This window comes from Cryptococcus depauperatus, chromosome 7, assembly GCF_001720195.1.
Source record: "Cryptococcus depauperatus CBS 7841 chromosome 7, complete sequence".
Taxonomy (NCBI): Eukaryota; Fungi; Basidiomycota; class Tremellomycetes; order Tremellales; family Cryptococcaceae; genus Cryptococcus; species Cryptococcus depauperatus.
This window is the reverse complement of record NC_089474.1, coordinates 401,141-419,948: the sequence shown is the minus strand read 5'-3', so window position 1 is coordinate 419,948 and position 18,808 is coordinate 401,141. Positions and strand designations below refer to the sequence as shown.

At 43.5% G+C, this 18,808-nt stretch overlaps 9 protein-coding genes across 9 annotated transcripts; 5 read left to right on the top strand and 4 right to left on the bottom strand.

The window, feature by feature from the left end:
- Positions 1-289: 289 nt before the first annotated feature.
- Positions 290-3,610, bottom strand: L203_105478 (uncharacterized protein; the record flags this gene model as incomplete). Its single annotated transcript, XM_066214845.1, has 17 exons — positions 290-316; positions 399-659; positions 710-860; positions 923-1,003; positions 1,052-1,169; positions 1,226-1,264; positions 1,319-1,455; positions 1,505-1,717; positions 1,772-2,260; positions 2,311-2,369; positions 2,419-2,500; positions 2,565-2,810; positions 2,859-2,941; positions 2,997-3,258; positions 3,307-3,399; positions 3,443-3,456; positions 3,503-3,610. 17 exons carry the CDS (start codon positions 3,608-3,610, stop codon positions 290-292), a joined length of 2,463 nt encoding a protein of 820 aa, XP_066070942.1.
- A 284-nt stretch (positions 3,611-3,894) lies between these two features.
- Positions 3,895-8,613, top strand: L203_105477 (uncharacterized protein; the record flags this gene model as incomplete). Its single annotated transcript, XM_066214844.1, has 10 exons — positions 3,895-5,406; positions 5,460-5,736; positions 5,786-6,120; positions 6,171-6,367; positions 6,417-7,179; positions 7,229-7,350; positions 7,406-7,937; positions 7,991-8,188; positions 8,240-8,539; positions 8,599-8,613. The coding sequence occupies 10 exons, from the start codon at positions 3,895-3,897 to the stop codon at positions 8,611-8,613; spliced, it is 4,251 nt and encodes a 1,416-aa protein (XP_066070941.1).
- A 329-nt stretch (positions 8,614-8,942) lies between these two features.
- On the bottom strand, positions 8,943-10,523 carry L203_105476 (uncharacterized protein; the record flags this gene model as incomplete). Its single annotated transcript, XM_066214843.1, has 9 exons — positions 8,943-9,147; positions 9,198-9,316; positions 9,369-9,544; positions 9,599-9,671; positions 9,724-9,941; positions 9,987-10,051; positions 10,096-10,228; positions 10,278-10,336; positions 10,384-10,523. The coding sequence occupies 9 exons, from the start codon at positions 10,521-10,523 to the stop codon at positions 8,943-8,945; spliced, it is 1,188 nt and encodes a 395-aa protein (XP_066070940.1).
- Positions 10,524-11,728: 1,205 nt separating this feature from the next.
- L203_105475 (uncharacterized protein) lies at positions 11,729-12,130 on the top strand (the record flags this gene model as incomplete). The annotated part of the gene is made up of 2 exons (XM_066214842.1): positions 11,729-12,076; positions 12,122-12,130. 2 exons carry the CDS (start codon positions 11,729-11,731, stop codon positions 12,128-12,130), a joined length of 357 nt encoding a protein of 118 aa, XP_066070939.1.
- A 226-nt stretch (positions 12,131-12,356) lies between these two features.
- L203_105474 (ubiquitin-conjugating enzyme E2 13) lies at positions 12,357-13,239 on the bottom strand (the record flags this gene model as incomplete). Its single annotated transcript, XM_066214841.1, has 6 exons — positions 12,357-12,492; positions 12,544-12,616; positions 12,682-12,695; positions 12,758-12,839; positions 12,954-13,068; positions 13,213-13,239. 6 exons carry the CDS (start codon positions 13,237-13,239, stop codon positions 12,357-12,359), a joined length of 447 nt encoding a protein of 148 aa, XP_066070938.1.
- A 440-nt stretch (positions 13,240-13,679) lies between these two features.
- On the top strand, positions 13,680-15,110 carry L203_105473 (uncharacterized protein; the record flags this gene model as incomplete). The annotated part of the gene is made up of 8 exons (XM_066214840.1): positions 13,680-13,710; positions 13,796-13,871; positions 13,934-13,973; positions 14,025-14,044; positions 14,107-14,131; positions 14,188-14,543; positions 14,594-14,738; positions 14,790-15,110. 8 exons carry the CDS (start codon positions 13,680-13,682, stop codon positions 15,108-15,110), a joined length of 1,014 nt encoding a protein of 337 aa, XP_066070937.1.
- A 528-nt stretch (positions 15,111-15,638) lies between these two features.
- L203_105472 (uncharacterized protein) lies at positions 15,639-17,059 on the top strand (the record flags this gene model as incomplete). The annotated part of the gene is made up of 4 exons (XM_066214839.1): positions 15,639-16,238; positions 16,288-16,503; positions 16,558-16,740; positions 16,796-17,059. 4 exons carry the CDS (start codon positions 15,639-15,641, stop codon positions 17,057-17,059), a joined length of 1,263 nt encoding a protein of 420 aa, XP_066070936.1.
- Positions 17,060-17,162: 103 nt separating this feature from the next.
- L203_105471 (uncharacterized protein) lies at positions 17,163-17,703 on the bottom strand (the record flags this gene model as incomplete). Its single annotated transcript, XM_066214838.1, has 2 exons — positions 17,163-17,366; positions 17,422-17,703. The coding sequence occupies 2 exons, from the start codon at positions 17,701-17,703 to the stop codon at positions 17,163-17,165; spliced, it is 486 nt and encodes a 161-aa protein (XP_066070935.1).
- Positions 17,704-17,919: 216 nt separating this feature from the next.
- On the top strand, positions 17,920-18,745 carry L203_105470 (60S ribosomal protein L1-A; the record flags this gene model as incomplete). The annotated part of the gene is made up of 4 exons (XM_066214837.1): positions 17,920-18,087; positions 18,138-18,217; positions 18,267-18,636; positions 18,683-18,745. 4 exons carry the CDS (start codon positions 17,920-17,922, stop codon positions 18,743-18,745), a joined length of 681 nt encoding a protein of 226 aa, XP_066070934.1.
- Positions 18,746-18,808: the final 63 nt, after the last annotated feature.

Below are 18,808 nucleotides of genomic sequence, written 5' to 3'. Positions count from 1 at the left end.
GTATTCTTGTGCAGCGATATCCGTCTGTTGCATTTAAAAGCTCATACTCTTAGATCATTGGTAACATCCTCTTTCTCCCTCGACCTTCTTATTTTGCCCTTGTTGACATGCATTCACAATTGCAATATCGAGAAGCTTTCAGGTATTATAGCATCGCATCGATCAGTTGCTGAAACAAGGATGGGCACTAGTCACATGTGATATAAGATATAGATTCCTTCCGTGAAGTTTAGACGTAGACATCGCTCAATTGTCATACACAAAACGCCTTGTATTACTTCTCTAGCCTCTAACGAGCAAAAGTTGCACCTTCTTGCTATGATTCATCGTAAATATCTTTGTCTTGTAGCTTATCCAAGAAAATGGCAAAATGATGAAATGGTAGATAGAATACCCACAATTCTTCTTTGTCTTCCAAGCCACGCCACAGGTTGCGGTCGTCCTTGACTTCTCTTGCCTGCCGCAGTTCCAGCCGCATATAAATGCTCTCTTACTACCCTTTGGCCCAAATTATGCCAGGCAGAAAGCATGAGTTGTTGCTCAACCTTGTGTTGGTTCTGCAAGACTGTTTTGTTTTGTTTTAGTTTGGCCAACTCTGATTGGAGGTTCATAATTTGGGACTCGTAGGATAATTGTGCTTGTTCAAATGCAACGTGATCCTGGGATTTTTAATCTATTTTGAACAGGACAGAAAAGAAACAGAACTTACAACTGGTCCGCCAGATGCTGAAAGCTTCTCAAACTTTTCTTTGAGTTCTCCGAGCTCTGTCGTCAGGATGACATTCTTTTCATGCAAATCAAGTAGCCGTTGTTGTGTTTCTGTTGGTATGTCTTGAACAGGTCCTGTGGTTCCAAAGCCGCTACAGAAGGAGTGAGAAACAGTTTTCAGTAATCTTGAACTAAACTCTCAAGACAATCTCACCTGAATTCCTTCTCTCGTTCAAGAGCTCTCTCTCGTTGATCGATACCAGCTGTTTGGAGATCAATCTTCTCCACAAGAATTCTAAAATAACAATCAGCCCAGTACACTGGCTTTCAAATGAGAGCTTGCTTCTTTATCTCTTCAAGATTATGCCTGTCTTTCTCCTTGAGAATATGAACCTGTTCTTTCAGATCGTTTCTTTCTCTTTCAAGATCGGAAGCATCATTTTCAACGCTTTTCCGTAAGGCTGTGCAAACCAATGAGTTTGAACGTTTTGCTTAACACGTAAGCAACAATACTTACAAGCCAAGATTTCGCGTTGATCCTTTCCAACTAAGCTGACTAATTTCCAGGTGGTAAGCCGACCTTCATACCTTATTTATGAAACAAACCCACGATCAGTCTTGACTATTTGCAGTGACCTTTCCAGGCCTGCTTTAGCCTCTTCGAGTTCTTGGTTCTCTTTGAGAAGATTATCGCGCTCTTCGATCACCTCGTCTAAACGTTGCTTGAGAGCAGCAGTTGTTTGAGAACTACCAACGAATGAGCTCGTAATATACAAATAGTAATGAAAATTCCAACTTGTTGCCCCCTCTACCACTTCGTATTTGCTCTAGAGTGGCTTGCAGTCTTAAGCCTTCTCTATGAGCTTTTAAGTACTCCCCCTGATACCTATCTCTCGACTTATTGGCGTCCTCCAACAATGTCTCAAGTGCCACAATACGGTAGGATTCTGGTGCAGACTGCTTAAGGTCAAACAACTCGCGTTGAAGAGATTTGATCTTCAATCGAAGACTAGAGAGCAGCATCAATATTCAGTATTCTAGACAGATTATAGCAAAGACATACTCAGTCTTGGTGTCTACTTTGCTACCTTCAACACCTCCAATCTCATCGTCCAAGGAAACTTCTCCTGCACCATAGATATTTTTGCCCTTAACGCTCTCTGCGCTTGCCTCTCCACTTAACTCAATTTCCTTGAGACGTTCCTGATTGATTTGAAGCTCGAGTTGATGATGTTCGTATTGTTGCTGCAGGGTTTCAAGTTGAGACTGAGAAAGTTCGAGATGGTGGTTAAGCTTTGCAATCTCGGTAACTTGCTGGACGGTCTGTTTCTCAAGACTGCTTATCTGAGCTTTGTAATTGTCCAAAAGTGTTTTCGAACTATTAGCTTTCTTCAGCTCAGCCTCGAGATTGGAATTGGTGTTGACAAGAGATGCGTTCTCTTCTTCCAAATCACGAAATTCGCGTCTCAAACTAGCTGATTCTTCAAGTTTCTTGCGATACTTTTCAATAACATTTTCACTCTTTCGTAATCGCTCAGAGGTGTGTCGGTACCTATACATGATTGGACTAATGAAGCAAGCCAATGTGTGTTCCAGACATACTCGTCAAGTTGATCTTTCAGCCTAGTAGCTTCGGCAGCTTGTTCCTTATAATCCTCAATCTGGGAGAAGTTAACACATTGGCAACCACGCTGTACATGAAGACAATACTTGTTTAGATAGTTCAGAGAGTACACTAGCTTGCTTCTCTAGCTTCTCTTCACTCCGTGCAAGATTTTCCTCAGCTTTTATGCTAAGTGTCAATCAGCATAGCCCACAGTTCTTCTTGTACGAGATGAGTGCATGAACAAACTTACAGATCGGTCTTCAGTCTTTCTGTCTCTCCAGATCCAACGCTTTCCCTTGCTCTCACTGTTGATCCGCCGTTTTCTGTTCTATTCTCTGTTAAACGTTTCATAGCATTGTCTCTTTCTTCTTTTGCTTCCTCAAATTTTGACGAAAGGTCGGATATTTGTTCCATCATTTGCTCACATTGATGACGGAAATCATCATTTTCTTGAAGCAGCTTATCTCGTTCGGCTCGTAAACTAGATAGTGGAGGACTAAAACAACGATCAATACCAGAGCTATCAAGCCGCTGAGATTCTTACGAGTAGGACATGTCAGGAGATGGCTTTAATGGCGAGGCGCCTCCTTGGGCGGATTGGTGTTCAGCAGGAAGACTTTCCATGATCTATCCAAAAGTGAATCAGTTAAAATCTGTTTGTGAATTGTAAGTAATCAAGTACTTGTTCAATGCTCTTCATCAACTCTGCCATATGTTCCTCCTTAAGTCTTTGAATCCTTATGATCACTCTTTCGTTCCCCGACGCCCACACGCCTGTCGCCAAACAGAAACGGCATATCTGCAATAATCCTTGTGATCCTTCTCTTGTTGCTGGGGATTTTGCAATGACGGGAAAAGGCGGTTCAGGAAGTTTAGAAAGCGAAAGTGACGAGGGGTGTGGGGCTGGAAGTGGAAAGGAGAGTAGCAAACGGTATAAGCGTTTGCTGGGAGCCTTCAGCACCAATACCTCCAAAAAGACAATATTGGCTCACAGGGTATTCATACGTAACACCCAGTTTTCGGAAGATGCCCCGGTAAATGAACTGATTCCTCTTGACGTTACATTTTTGAAATGTGTGGCGTCGCTACGTCAATTAGTAGAGAACAAAGAACTAACTTCAAACATACACAGTGCTCATAATCTATACACTGTTGTTAGGTTCATTCTGCTGTCTCGTACACACTTACCTCCGTTAATGCTTTACCATCTGAGAGCTGAGCAAAATCCGTTACTGGTTTGGACAGTTTGAAAGAATTAACGTAGGCCACAAGGGCATCCTTCTCCTGACGAGACATTTCTTTATGTTGAGTCTTGTGGCGTTATCTCATCTCGTCTTGAAATAATAGAAAAGTCAAAATGCCTTTTCTTGCTGCGTTATGAATATGTGGCTGGCTTGAGCGCGTACAAGAGGCCAGAGTGGAGGCTTCATTACATAATCACAGCTTGACGCGTCTGCTATTGTAAATGTAACATTCCAACTATATCATGGATCTTGAGTCTTTTCTTATCAACCTTTTTCCTATTGAAAACACTCGAAAATTAATAATCTGAGAGATTTACTGGTGCGGGATCTCCTGCAATGCCTTTATTTGGCAAGAAAAAGGCTGAGCCCTTGCGTGGTGTCTCCAATGAGACAAACTTTTCACTCAAGACGCGTCCAGTAGATGAGGATTTTTGCCGAGATGCCAAATCTTCCAAATCCCTTACGAGACCGCCAGCTTCTATTGCGCATCCTCAAAGTGCCAACAATGGAAACAGAGCGGAGGACTCTCATGAGAAACCCAATACGCAAGACGAGCAAGCATTGATGGACGACATATTGTCAGGTCTCGATGTATCAGTTCTGGATTGCCTTCCATTGCCTTCCAAGAACACGTGCTCGTCTCAAATCGCATATGAGTCTCAAATGCGGGGGAAGAGACAAAGATCTAGCAGCCTTTTAACAGAAGCTACCCGGCCTACGCAAAGAGTTAAGACATCTGCGCCCACGATGACCATCGCCGATGAGACGAAGCCCTTTGCTGAGCTGTATTGTACTAAGAAGCATATCACAAAAGTAGACGAGCCATTAGTCAAAGGCATGGGCAAAACATCTTTATCCAATTCGACAGTGCGCAAGTTCATCTTCTCGCCTGCTCATCAACAAGCTAGTGCCACTCAGGACTCAACAACTTCAGAAATTCAAAAAGCATCGCTATCAGTCTCAGCTGGACACAAGGCATTTTCGCTCATAAAGAAGGAAGACCAGAATTTCCAAATGAGTAATATGGGTCAGGTGTCAGAGCAGAAGCAACTAAACATTGGTGACGAAGATTTCTTCAAGTTTAACTATGATCTTGCGGAACTTGATTACGATGAAGAGGCTCTCATTGCTAAAGCTCTTCCCCCCAAAACGAAACGCCCCATCATACACCCTGCTTTACCTCCCAAACCGTCGCGTTATGCCCCTACACCCTGGGTAAGATGCGTGGTTGATGCTGTAATTAACGGATTACATTTCCATGATGATAAAGTTCCAACAAACAAAGAACTGAAGACCACATCGTTTGAAGGATCTGCCATTGCCAAAACATTAATAGTCACATCAATCAACGAGAGCATTCAGCGTATTATTCACCTCAAAGAACAATGGGCAGACACGCCTGTTGAGAAAGACGATATCATCAACATAATATCTCCTTCTTTGTCTAACAAAGGCGTTTCGAAACCTATTGAGATCACCTTTAAAGACCCCTCCACTTACCTGATCCATCATCCTGACCTTATGTTGACCATGACGTCTATTGCCAATGCCATGCCCTGTCCCCGTAAGCCCATTCTTCAAGCTCTCATCAAGACGCCTGCACCGCCCACCAAGCCGCTGCTGTATGGAACATTGCTCCACTCTCTGCTTCAGGGAGCATTATTAGAACAGGATTTCCAGGCAGATGGGACATTTAGAAGGCTTGATGCCGAGTTGAGAAAAGAAGAGAGGAGGTTGGAGATTTGGAGCACAGGACTAGATATGCTTGATATCAAAGATGAAGTCGGTGTGAAAGCTGGACGCGGATTTGAAGTTTTTGAGCACAAATGGGTCCACGATAAACCTATAGTGCGCTAAACAATTATTGAACTTGGCCAAAGGGTATTACTGACTTTTTACAGGCAGCTGGTGAGCTTCACAGGACAGCACGAGATACTCCTTCACTTCTTTCAATCAGTGGCCTTCACGAAGTGGAGGAAGACATATGGTCGCCTAAATGGGGGTTGAAGGGTAAAATCGATGCGTCTGTACAAGCGAAGATTATTCGCGATCCAAATAAAAGCAATCAAGAAGATGAGAATGTGGCGCCTTTAGAAATAAAAACCGGTCGAGCAATGGGTGTCATGGCCCACCGAGCGCAAACGATGCTCTATACGCTTCTCATGGAGGATCGATATGGTAAACAAAACTTCCATACATTAAAGACCCAATCTGATCTTAAGCGTAGGTGTCCCGGTGCCTGCTGGTCTACTTTATTACTCTCAGCTCGACACAATTTTGAGAGTTGAAGCTAAGCAGAATGAGATACGAGCGCTCATAATGGTACGAAACGAGCTTGTCTCTTGGCTTTCCGTTCGCCGTAAAGTCCCTTGCTCGCTCCCTGATGATGGAATGACCGAAGTTGTTGGTACTGATCTGGTAGAAAGAGAAACCAAGCTTGAGTCAAATCATGATACTCATATAGTAGAGAAGATGGAGAAAGCTTTTTTGCCCCCCACTATAGACAATCCGAGAGACTGTAAGGGGTGTTATGCTGTTGAATCCTGTATGCTTTATCGAAAGGTCAGTCTTCTTATCTTCATTCACATATGTGATGCTTATGATGGCACAAGGTAATTGACAAAGTACCGCTTGAAGAAGATGACCCTATAGCCGAGCTGTACAAGGAGCACATGGGACACATGAAAGAAAAGGACAGTGAATTTTACAAAAAATGGGATACACTTTTGACCGTGGAGGAGCAAGATACTGTCAAGCTCAGATCTCAACTGTGGACTATGACTGCTAAAGAGAGAGAGAAAAACGGGAGGTATGCGCCACCGTGTCCTTTACCCAATGACTACTGAAGGGCGTATTAGATGTTTCAGCAATATGGTCGTTGATTCATATTCTAACGATATTGGCAAATCTCTATCCAAGATCCACCGCCATAGTTACACTTTCATTCGGGCTTCTGCTATGTCCTTAGACGGTTCATCCAAAGATGATCAATCATCTCTCCTATCCGGTCACATCTCTAGAGGCGACCCTATCTCTCTGTCTATTGAGCCGGATTTGTTGTGCATGTGGAGAGGTTTCGTTACGGAACTGACTCAAACGACTGTGACCGTTGCGGTGACCTATCTCATCGATACTGATGCTTTGCTCAAACGTACTGGTAGAGATCATCGGGTGCTGAAAGCGCCATCTGACCATGGGAAAGATAAAGTAATATTCCGGATTGACAAAGATGAGATGGCTAGTGGAGTTCTAAGGATGAGAAACAACCTCGCTCAGCTGTTTTATAAGGACGGTGATGTTGAAAGAAGAAGATTGATCGTTCATCAAGATCCCCCTGCATTCGAATCCTCTTGGCGGCCTCTTCCAGAAGAAATTCCTACAAGTCTCAATTCTGACCAACGAAAAGCCATGGAATCTGTCTTGACAGCTCGCGACTACACTCTGATTCTAGGTATGCCTGGTACGGGTAAAACTTCGACAATTGCCGAAATCATTAGAGCACTGGTGAATAGGGGAAAGAGTGTGCTTTTGACTAGCTATACACACTCGGCAGTGGATACAATTTTGATGAAGCTTGCTGATGCTGAGTTTGGAAGGCTACGATTAGGCAACATCGACAAGGCATGCCTTCTTTGTCGCAATAAATTGTGTGATGCTAATATAAGACAAGGTTCACCCAGATGTTCAACATCTCACATTAGAAGCGCTCGAATCTTCTACCAGTATGGCGAACTTAGACGCAAGGTTGATGAAACCACCCGTCGTTGCTGCAACTTGTCTCGCTATAGACCAGTATGTTAGCCTTTTCTCATGTTGAATTCTGATTGATATCAATACCACCTTACAGTCCAATATTCTTCCGCCGGAAGTTTGACTATTGTATTGTTGATGAGGCCTCTCAAATTACTCTTCCAACATGTCTCGGCCCTCTGAGGATGGCAGATAAATTTGTCCTAGTCGGTGATCATTTTCAGCTTCCTCCAATTGTTCGACACCCTGAAGCTCGGCGCGGTGGACTTGATGTTTCTCTCTTCCGTCACCTCTCGTCTGCACATCCTGCGGCCGTTGTCAACCTGTCTTATCAATACCGTATGAATGCTGAAATTATGACAATTTCCAATGAGCTTGTCTATGGGGGCCGCCTCAAGTGCGGGAACGAGCAGGTCGCCCGACAAGGACTTAAACTTCGGCATAAGAAATCTTGCAGTGAGATATTTGATAGATCAAATTGCTCATTCCCGGATGGAGAATGTTGGGTACAAGACCTACTCAAGGAAAGCGCAAAATGTGTCTTTGTAGATACAGATGGGGTGCCTGCGCTTGACTCCAAAGTCGGAGATCTTGTGCAGAATGACGTTGAGGCAAAGCTTGTGTACCATGTATGTGTATTTTACTTGTGAAAAGGTCCAATAGTAATGAGAAGGTACGGTAGTTATCGACAAGTTTAATTGCTTCAGGTATCAGGCAAGAAGACCTCGCTGTAATCACGCCCTATCGACAGCAGGTCAAGCTCCTTGCAACATGTTTCAAAGCCATACCTCGAGTTGAGATCCTCACCGCTGACCAGTCTCAAGGTCGAGACAAAGACTGTATAATTGTCTCTCTTGTTCGATCTAATCATCACAATAGTGTATGCTTCAGTATCTATTCTTCCGGGAGATATTATACTAATTCTATACAGATTGGTGAACTCCTCAAGGATTGGCGACGTATCAATGTGTCTTTCACTCGAGCAAAGAAGAAGCTTATAATTTTTGCCTCCGCACGCACTCTAGGCTCTGATCCGCTATTGAAGACATTTTTACAGCTTGTCAGGCAGCATGGTTGGGAGAAGAGGCTAAAGAGCGGAGATGATAGGCTACATTTCATGAATGAATTAGCCTCTCAAGTGGTTGTCAAAACAGAGAGGAAAGGGAGGAAGGTAATTTCTGGTGGAAAGGGAGTTTTGAAAGGAAGAGGAATATTTACAACAGAGATCATGGTGAGCTCATACAGTAATATCTTTGCTATTTAAATTAACAATATTTTTGTGGAACTTAGAATGAAGCGCTCTAGGCGCTTTAGGATGTACAGCATACTTCTACAACTGCGATACGATAGCATGGGTTGATCAACTAATATAGCATGCTTTCTTTTTTTTGGTGCCTTTCCCAATCTCAATACACTATTCAATGGCTTTCTAGCTGTTATCAAAGCCTTATGTCCAAGTTAATTTTGGTTAGCAAGTCATGCATCATACTCTGTAATGATTGTGAACGGAACAGGATTTTCAAATCATCACGACCGCTTTCTTCTATCCCTTTTAGCTGGAAAATTCACTCTATTATATTCCTTTTTTGCGTCTAATGTCGATATTTGCTTTTGCGCAGCCATTAAAGCTCCATTCAATGCCGATAACCTGTACCGTCAAGTTTGTCGCCGGTGTACTCATTGTGCTGAGCCAAACAGCTCATGACCCTACCATAGTCGGAATGTGGAGCAAGGGGATAAGTGCCTCTGTGCTCAAGAAGTCGACGGAGCTCGTGAGGATAATCGGTAATTATTCCGTCAACGCCAAGTTGGAGGAGATACTCAAAGAGATTCTTGTTACTAGCCGCGATTGTCAATTCTAATCGGCAAAAGTTAAGATTGTGACATACTCGGGTGTCCAAGGTTTTACTTGAAGACCCAGTGAATGGGCAGTGTCAACCATGGTTTTGTTGGTGAAAGCAATCCAACCATCTTGTATAGGGTCTTGGACACCTGTAGTGGAGGCATACTAAGATATACCTTTCAGAATGGCCAAAACGATTCGGAAGCGCCAAGCTCACGGATGTAGCCGCAGGAGAGAGGAAATCAGCATTAATCGAGTGGGCCGCTCTAGCTACCTGTTCGCCAATGGTGTCGCCCTGGAAAGAATCAACGTCGATCCCAGCTAGCCAGTTGGAAGGACCAGTTCCGTGGGTGGTAAGGTTCCCATCTGTTCCATCAGACAGACGCCTGTAGACTAAACACGATCTCATTTAAAAAAACTTGTAGAGATAATCAAGGACAAACTCACTGGTAGTGTCATCGCAAAGGGCTGAAGTGCGAAGAGTAGGATACTTTTCCTTAGAAATCTTTAGAGACCTCCACTTGACTCAGAATCAGCACTTGTCTAATATGGGTGAGAGACTGAAATCTTACATCGAATGACTGGTGGGTGATGCGGTCCACTACGTCCGCACCTTGAGCCATAAAGATTTTACCCATAGCATCGACAAAGTCTTCAGGCCCACGGGTCAAGTTGTGAAAATCGCCATCAATCTTTGACTCTATATTGAACAAGATAGGCTCATCCGTGGCGCACTTGACAAAATCAAACATTTGTTGCATCGTAGAGATCTTGGTACCGGTATAGACCTCTGTGTAAAGAGTCAATAGGGTGCAAGAAGAGGATGGATTCGTACCCTGGAAAACAAAATCATGCTGACGAAGGGATCCACAATCAAGTGTTTTGATCTGCGCCAATGTGCTGATCCATGTTAATCCGAGTGAGAATGAGAGCTCAATACTCACAGATTCGCGATATATTTTCCAACGTATGGGTAGTCAGGATCATTCTCAAAAGCAGGAGCAGTATCTCGACACTTTGTGGACACAAAATTCTCATCATGCCAGATTATTACTTGTCCATCTTTTGTGATACCACCTTCATGATTGTCAACCTCAATCTTCATCTTGAATGAGTCTTCACCCACAGTCCATTTCAAGAGAGGTAACGCCATTGATCAAACCCCAAGCAAAAGACGGCAGGGTGCTAATGCACATCAGACAAGATACTGAAAAAGAGAGTACACCCATTACTTTTCAACAGTCTCACCTCGCCCGCCCCGATGTCCCTGCAAGTCAAAGTACTTGGAATATTCCCACCTACGGATAGGAGAGCCATACGTTGCCGAGAGGGCAGAAAAGACAGCGATGGTGACTAGGATTGGGAAAGCCATCTCAAGTTGACTTCTTAGTTTTTTTTTTAAGATACTCAGCTGCTTTTATAATACATTTCCGGACCGAATTCCGAACTGACAGACGATAGATAGCACTGATAAACGTACACTTGAAACTTGCCGAGAAACTTGGACATTCACCATAGGCTTGGACATATGTTCATTTGTCTATCCCGTCCATTACCGCTACTTGAATTTCTCTCTGGGAAGTTTGAAGTATAATGAGACTTTTTCTTTGGATGAAAGTATCGAATGAATAGTAGTCAAAGTCAAATGTGGCTTATCTGTGGCGTCTTGTCCAGGAACCGGATATATCTTATCTAATGTAGACGTCATCATTTTTCCATAGTAGGTTGCATTGTAGTCGCAGAGGTTTCCTCTTTCTCTTTCTCTTCTTTTCCTGAAGCCCTTGAAAAGCGGAAAAGTAGGGAAGCGGGTATTCAATTAAGCAGAGGGATAAAGGTATTATTGATCACCCATGTTCTAGCCAGCCTACATGCTCTCATGGGTTGTATAACAGTCTGGAGCCAATCAAGGGGCTACAAAAGTCGACATTTGGGATGTTTGGACTACCAAGGTTGTACAAATGACCAAACGAAGAGAGGAGAAAAGCGTGTAACCAGGCCGACAGGTGCTCAAGCTATCAGCTCCAAGAGTTGGCAAATACTGTTGACAAACGACAAAGATTCATGGGTCTGTGTAGCATGGTGATTGCTAACCATCCAAGCGAGTCCTAGTCAAACACCAATATAAGACCCACTAAGTCGTCTCAGACTAGGCCCAGCACTTTGTTCTAGAAAGCCATCCACGCTGTCTCGGGTAGTCAGTATTATGAACATAGACATTGTATGAACCCTGGCCATGATGTTCACCCATCTCGTACATCAATCAGGAGAAGCGAATATATTAAAGACATCCATGTCCAAATGCATGTGGTTACTGCTGTTGTCTACATATTCACGTCAAGTGTATGTCTATAGCATTTAGTAAGTTGATGGATTATATAAACCATTTGTGAATAAGGTGCAGCACAGTATTTGCCCAAAAAAAAGAAAAGAAGAAAGAAAAAACAAGTATAAATACCCAATAATTTAAATGACAAACCTCCACTTTTCAGTTCTTCGTCCTTGGTCGATCTCATCTTTTATCATCTTTTCTTCTCTTCAACAAATCAAACTTAACAGCACAACTAGGTTTCCATTACAATGCTGGTAATACCAGCCCGTTCAATTCTCTTCAAGCCCCTCGCTCACACCATACACACCACCGCTTTCTTCCGTCGCTCTCCGCCGTCCTTCTCCAAGCCAGGTCCGCCGCCTCTACCTGCAGCCGATCAAGCTGAATTTGAAGCTCTTCTCAAAGCGAACTCGGCTGTGGGAACTGTTCCAACGGATGAAAACAGTATTGAAGAGGAGATGCACAAGGACGTGAGAAGAGGTCCGAAACCCGAGTTTGAGGGTGATGTTAACCCCAAGACTGGAGAGCGAGGAGGTCCCAAGAACGACCCATTCATTGCGGGAGAGTCGGACTGGCAGTTTGGAGGGAGAGTCACAGTGAGTGTTGCATATGAGAGGTAGTAAACACTGATGAAAGAGTAGGATTTTTGAGGGATTAGATAGATGAGCTTGGTGGACCGGCAAACCACATGGTGACTGCCGACATGATATATTCAAACATACAAATGAGCTATTGAATGCATCGGCGGCAGGATCATACCTATGTCTGAGGATTTTCCTTTGACGTGAAACTCATTAATGCCCATAGACATGTTATAAATGAAATCCGCCAGTCTACATATCATATATTGTCCGATATCGTTAATCAAACCAGAATTTATTGCGCATACTTCCTTGTCCACTCTCTAGCTTGAGCGATAGCAGCGTTCTGGTTTTCCTTCCATGCCTGAGCAACATCGTTGGCGAGAGGGTCATCAGGGTTTGGTGCACCAAGAAGAGCTTGGATTGAAAGTCTATGCAATGGTTAGCGAGACGTTGGTGGAGCAAGACAGACAAGGATTCACAGGACGGTCCGGATTTGAAGAGCAGGAGACCATTTGTCCTTAAGGATATCAAGACAGATTCGGCCAAGCTTGTCTAATTTAATTTATCAGTCTTCAATGGCTCTCACTGCCGTCTGACGGTTTATATATATGGCATACCGATATTTGGGTGACTACATGGCCAAATATAAGCTCACAGTATACAAGCAGAGTTTATATTGATGGTAATACTTACTAGATTTTGGTCAAGAAACGGACTTTTGGGGGACTCATAGGATATTCTTCTGGCAAAAACAACTCAAGCTTGAAGATACCACCTACACAACAAGAAAATCAGCAATCTCTCAAACCTCCATCACTCCTCTCTCCAACCCATCTCAACCAGCCACATTCAAACGCCCGTTTCACCTAGGATGCCAGTCCAGACGTACCTTCATACGGTGAAGACTCAGGTCCTGTTACAGTCACATCAAAATGCCGGAGGTTGTCGTCTTTGGGGGCAGCAGATATTCCGGGAGGAGAGTCGGCCATAAGACGCTCAGTCTCCTGTTCATCGCATGATCAAGGCGTATTGCAGAGCATATTAGAGTGGTAAATAAAGACGATTCCAGTGGTATAGTGGTTGAATAACACGCAAGTACGACATATATATCAATCAGTTTAACTCAAGTACTAATTACATCTACTGACCTTCATGATTCGCTTAGGCAAAGCCATTGTGGTGAAAGTAGGTGGTTCAAATGGGAATCTGCAAAAGTCAAATCAGTTTGAACGTCTTTGGCTTGCTTATTGCTTTTCAATTCAATGACATAGTTTTATGCCACTTACCAAAGCCGAAGAGAGATGAAAAGAGTAATCCAAATAGATGACAAGAAGAAAAGCGGTTTAATCAAGATAGATTCCCTAACTCCTTTTCTCCAAATACAAAATAAATCCTAATCTTCTCTAATCTTATTACAATATGATACTAATAATTAGTTTTGAATTATCCACCGTGGGAAAGCCTGTTTTCCGGCTTTTCAACAACCGTAGTCCTCAAATCACAAATTGCCTCTTACTGTTTATAACTCATTTCAGGATTACTTTTCCATCCATCTTCTCTTCTATTTCTGTCCAATAAAGATTGAGGTTACCAGAGGTAGCTTATATCCTGCATTATGACGTCTGTTAAAGAAGGGGACTACCAATGTAAGCAAATCATAAACGTCGAGCACTCGCAGACGCTCGACAACAATATTGAAAGAGTAGCTTATCTGGCTTTTTATGGCTCCAGCTCTGAAAGAAGAGATTAAAAAAATAATCAATCAACCGGGATATGATGATGGCTCCGCTGGACCTGTCTTTGTTCGGTCAGTTCTAGAACATTTTGCCAGCTTTACCAAGCCATGATGACTGAGATGAGATGATATAGTTTAGCCTGGCATGCTTCTGGAAATTTCAGTCTAGCTGAAGTAAGTGATGAGCAATGAGCTACTCCGCCTGGGCTGACACGATTTTTGTAGCATAATGGGGGTTCTAACGGGTAAGTACAGTTATTCTTTGTGTTTCGTACTGGAGAAGCAATTGGTAATTGTCATTCTCCAGTGCCGGGATGAGATTCCCACCAGAGGTATATATACAGCAAAATGTATACAGCTACTCAAACTGAGAATCTTATGAGTATAGGCCGTAGATCCCGCAAACGCCGGTCTTCACCACGCCATTTCATTTCTCATTCCCCTTCAAGCTGCCAACCCTTGGATTTCTCACGCTGATCTATGGACCCTAGCTGGCATAACTGCCATAGAAGCTATGAAGGGTCCTCGAGTGCCTTGGGAGCCTGGAAGAACAGATTACTCATCTGCCAAAGCGGCTGAAGAACATCGAGGAAATGTTGGTAATAGATTACCAGATGGAGCATTGGGTGCGCATCATATCAGAGACGTTTTCGGTCGAATGGGCTTTTCAGATCAAGAAATTGTGGCTCTATCCGGGGCCCATAATTTAGGAAGGTGTCATAAAGATCGAAGTGGATTTGATGGGTGTGTCTCACATCTTTATCTATTGAATTGAAAGCTGATAGTTGTATCAGCCCATGGGTTGTCAATCCTACACGATTCTCAAATCAGTACTTTAAGCTTCTTCTCCGCCCCATCTGGAAACCTCGAGAATGGGACGGGCCATTCCAGTACGAAGCAACCGTTGCCGGCACTAAGCTCATGATGCTGCCAACAGACGTTTGTCTTTTTTGAACGAGACGAATGGATTCAAGCTCACAAACAAAATAGATGTGTCTGATTGAAGATTCCAAATTTCGCCCCTGGGTTGAAAAGTACGCGGCGGACCAAAACTTGTTCTTCAAAGATTTTGCCAACGCTTTCGGCAAGCTCATCGAACTAGGAGTTGATAGAGACGATACGGGCTTTGCTCAGCTTGTAAAGAAAGCTGCCAAAGAAAGCAAGCCTCTTGACAAGACTGCTCCTCCTCAATCTTCCGAGCTTGCTAACAGACAATGCCCTGTTTCCGGTGCAAAAGGAAATGCGAATACGATCAGTACAGGTGGAAGCTGTCCATTTTTGACAATGCAGAGAAGTCAGGCAAAGTTATGATATGTTCTGCTATAATGCCAAGTTGGAAATGATGTACTCTTGTAGATGTAATCCTTTGCCGGCGGTGCCAAGCTATTCAAAACTTTCAAATTGTCTGAAGCATACACTTTTGATCACTGTTTCGGCAAAAGGCTTTCGAGCTCACCCAAGTCTTCTCCACATTCAATCCGGCACATCATTGAAAGGAGGGTCCTTTGTGATTTGTTTACAGATGATACTCCAATCCACCGCCCCTCCTTTCTTTCCTTTGTTGGCTCTTGGCTGTCTTTTGAACCAAACAGATTCAGAGTATGTGTTGGCAGCAGAACAGGACTTTTGCATTTCTTTCTCTTTTGAAGTACATTCTCTCATATATCTAACGTTAATGACTTAGCGACATCATTCTACCTCATTCAATTTCCTCATATACACCAGCGCTCACTATATACATTCATTAGCTACCCCAAAGCTGAGCAACAGCTTACGACAACCAAAGCTCAAAAAGCTTTCAATCTCTGCAAATTCTCACTTTCCTGTACACAGAACAAAATGATGATATCAATCCTTCCTCTTCTTTTTCTCCCATTGCTTCCCCTTACGCCCACAGTCCTCGCTCAAAACGACAAAATTGACTGCCCAGATACCGACCTCGCGACCTATCTCATCTCGCTCATAGATGTTCTCTTTGCCAACGGCCTCACCACCTCTGAAGAATACATTGTCCATCTGTCGCAGACGGATGAAGGGTATCAGTTATTAGAAAACCTATACATGTCACAAAAGACATGGACTTTCCTGGCCCCGACTGACGAAGCGTGGCAAAAAGCAAATATATGGCCGCCATTTGGAGGAGTAACGGACCAATGGGGAGCAGAGCTACTGGCGCTTCATGCCCTACAAGGCGAGTGGTCGTCTGCTGTTTTGCCTTCATCAGGCGTGGGCATCGCAAGCACTTTTTTGCAGATGAAGGATGAAATGAATGCTACTTCTTCCAACTCTCAAGCATACCAAGCTGTAGTCATGGACCCTGGTCATGATGGCAGTGTAATTGTTGATGGATGGTGGGGTAATGGCACAAGCTGGAGTGGATTCATGGATACTTCTTCTTCACAGGCGCTTAAGAATGTAAAGATCCTTCCTATTGATACAGTGAGTCGCTTTTTACAGCACAAACACAACATGTTGAACAGATATGCAGGTGCTCTCTTTCCCACCAAATCTTGCTGAGGCCTTGACTACTTCAGGCTTATCTAATATTTCTTCTGCACTTGATGTTGTCGGGAAGAAAGATGAGCTCCAACAACTCACAGACGATGGATTTACGATATTCGCACCAATTGATGCAGTTTGGAGTGATGAAATAAAAGGCATAATGACAGATGACGATCAAGCACAGGTCATGGTTGCCAATCACGTAAGCGTCTTGTGCTGCCTGGATAGGAAGAGTAACAGCTGATTAGTCAATTAGTATACCACGGCCTACACACTCTATTCCCCTGGATGGCGATCAGACTCATTCGACTTTCAAGTCACTTCAGGACAAACCTTGAAAATCAAAGTTGGCAACGACGGAAGTTCGTCTGTAACTCTGGGCAATGTTACAGCAAAAATCATTAAATCTGATATAACATTGGCGAATGGCGTAATGCATGTGAGTATTAGCTACTGCTTGGAAACAGCATGTTAATTGATGTCGACAACCACAGGTAATTGATGCTGTACTTGTTGGAGACATCTCGTACAATTCAACTGGAAAGACATCGCATAGGGGGACTGCTACAAATACGAATTCTGGTTCGAAATCAAAAACAACTGATGGGTCATTGAAGTTACCAGGTCAAGTCTCGAACAACCAGAGCGGGTCTGATCGGGCAACGAATCAGCATCCGTCAGCAGCAACCGAAAAGTTTTTCGTTGGAACTCAGTTGTTGTTATGCCTTGCTACAGCTAGCGCCTTAATATTGTTTTGATTACTATGATTTATTTGTGTTAGGGTTCAGCGAGTCATGTATACCCCTCATTTTTCCCCTTTTCTAATCATGCTAATATGCACTGCATTTGATGAAGATGTCTTTATTCTCCTTCGAGTAATGGAAGGTTGTCTCTTTGTTGCCCTTTCAATAACCTTTCGCCTTTTCCATTTCTCTTCTCACCGACCGATAAAAGCTCCTTCGCGTTTGTGGAGTCAAATTGTTGCTTGAGTACATGAAGCTCATGGAAAAGCTGTGCGCGCAAAGCAGCACCAAAAGGAGTCAAGTCTTTTGGTCGTCTAGAGAGCTTTTTATCTCGTCAACCAAATAAGATGGAACATTTTCAAGAGCACAAAACACACCAGCAAGCCCTCAATGCCACCAGCCTTCTCCACGTCCCTCATTCTCTTGATCTGCATCCGTACACCTTGCAGCTTTTGCAGCGGCTTTTGAACGTCTGTTTGGATTCCTCCAAGTACTGTGACTGGCCAGTCTGCGCGTGTCACGTTAGGTTTGAAAGTACGTTTAGTTTTTTGAAGAGATTTGGGTTTGTTGTTGCCCGATCTTGTCCGGGAGATTGGCAAAATAGCAGGATTGGAAGGACGAGTTGTGAGTGTCTCAAGCGCACGAAAAGTTAAAGACATCGTGATAATATATTCCTGTAATGATGGTAATTTGAGATTTTTTTATCTCGCGAAGATGCCAAAGTGATAGAGAAGGGTAAAATGTGCCACACACGGAATTAAACATAAATTCCGACTACAACCCGAAACTTGTGCTCTTTTACGAAGTTTTGATTCTTTCTATATATTTTTTCATCCAGCAAGATCCACTCCAGCCTGTCTGAAAAATAAGAAAAAATGTCCAAGCTCCAGGCATCAAGCGTGCGAGGGTCTATTAGGACCATCCTCGACCAGTCTTCTCTTGAGAAGCACAAGGAAGCAGGTGGTAAGAAGAGGAACTTCATCGAGACCATTGAGCTCCAGATTGGTCTTAAGAACTACGACCCCCAGAGAGACAAGCGTTTCGTGGGTTTAAATCATTATTTTTATCCCTTTCGAGCTAATGTTTGAATCAGTCTGGTACCGTTAAGCTTCCTCACGTTCCCAGGCCTAGAATGTCTCTTTGTATTCTTGCCGATGCGATGGACGTTGACCGGTAAGCTAAGCCTGTGTTATTTCACAATGCATTGCTAAACGCAAAATAGTGCCAAGCAGCTCGACGAGGAGCTCCCCTTTATGACTGTTGAGGACTTGAAGAAGCTCAACAAGAACAAGAAGCTCGTCAAGAAGCTAGCTCAAAAGTACGACGCTTTCCTTGCCTCTGAAGCGCTCATCAAGCAAATTCCTCGTTTGCTCGGTCCCGGTCTATCTAAAGCGGGCAAGTTCCCTACCCCTGTCTCTCACTCTGAGGATCTCCAAAAGAAGATCACCGATGTTCGATCTACCATCAAATTCCAGCTCAAGAAGGTCCTCTGTCTCGGTGTCGCCATCGGCCACGTCAACATGTCTGAGGACCAGGTTATGCAAAACGTCATGCTTTCTATCAACTTTTTGATCTCGCTCCTCAAGAAGCAAGTAAGTATCATGTGATCATATTCAGTTTAGTACTCACGTTCGATAGTGGCAAAACATTCAGTCCCTCACCATCAAGTCCACTATGGGCAAGCCTCAGCGAATCTTTTAAGCGGAGTCTTTTTGTATTATTCTCATAGTCGTTTTTGCTCTTGTGATCGGCAGTAGAAGTTGG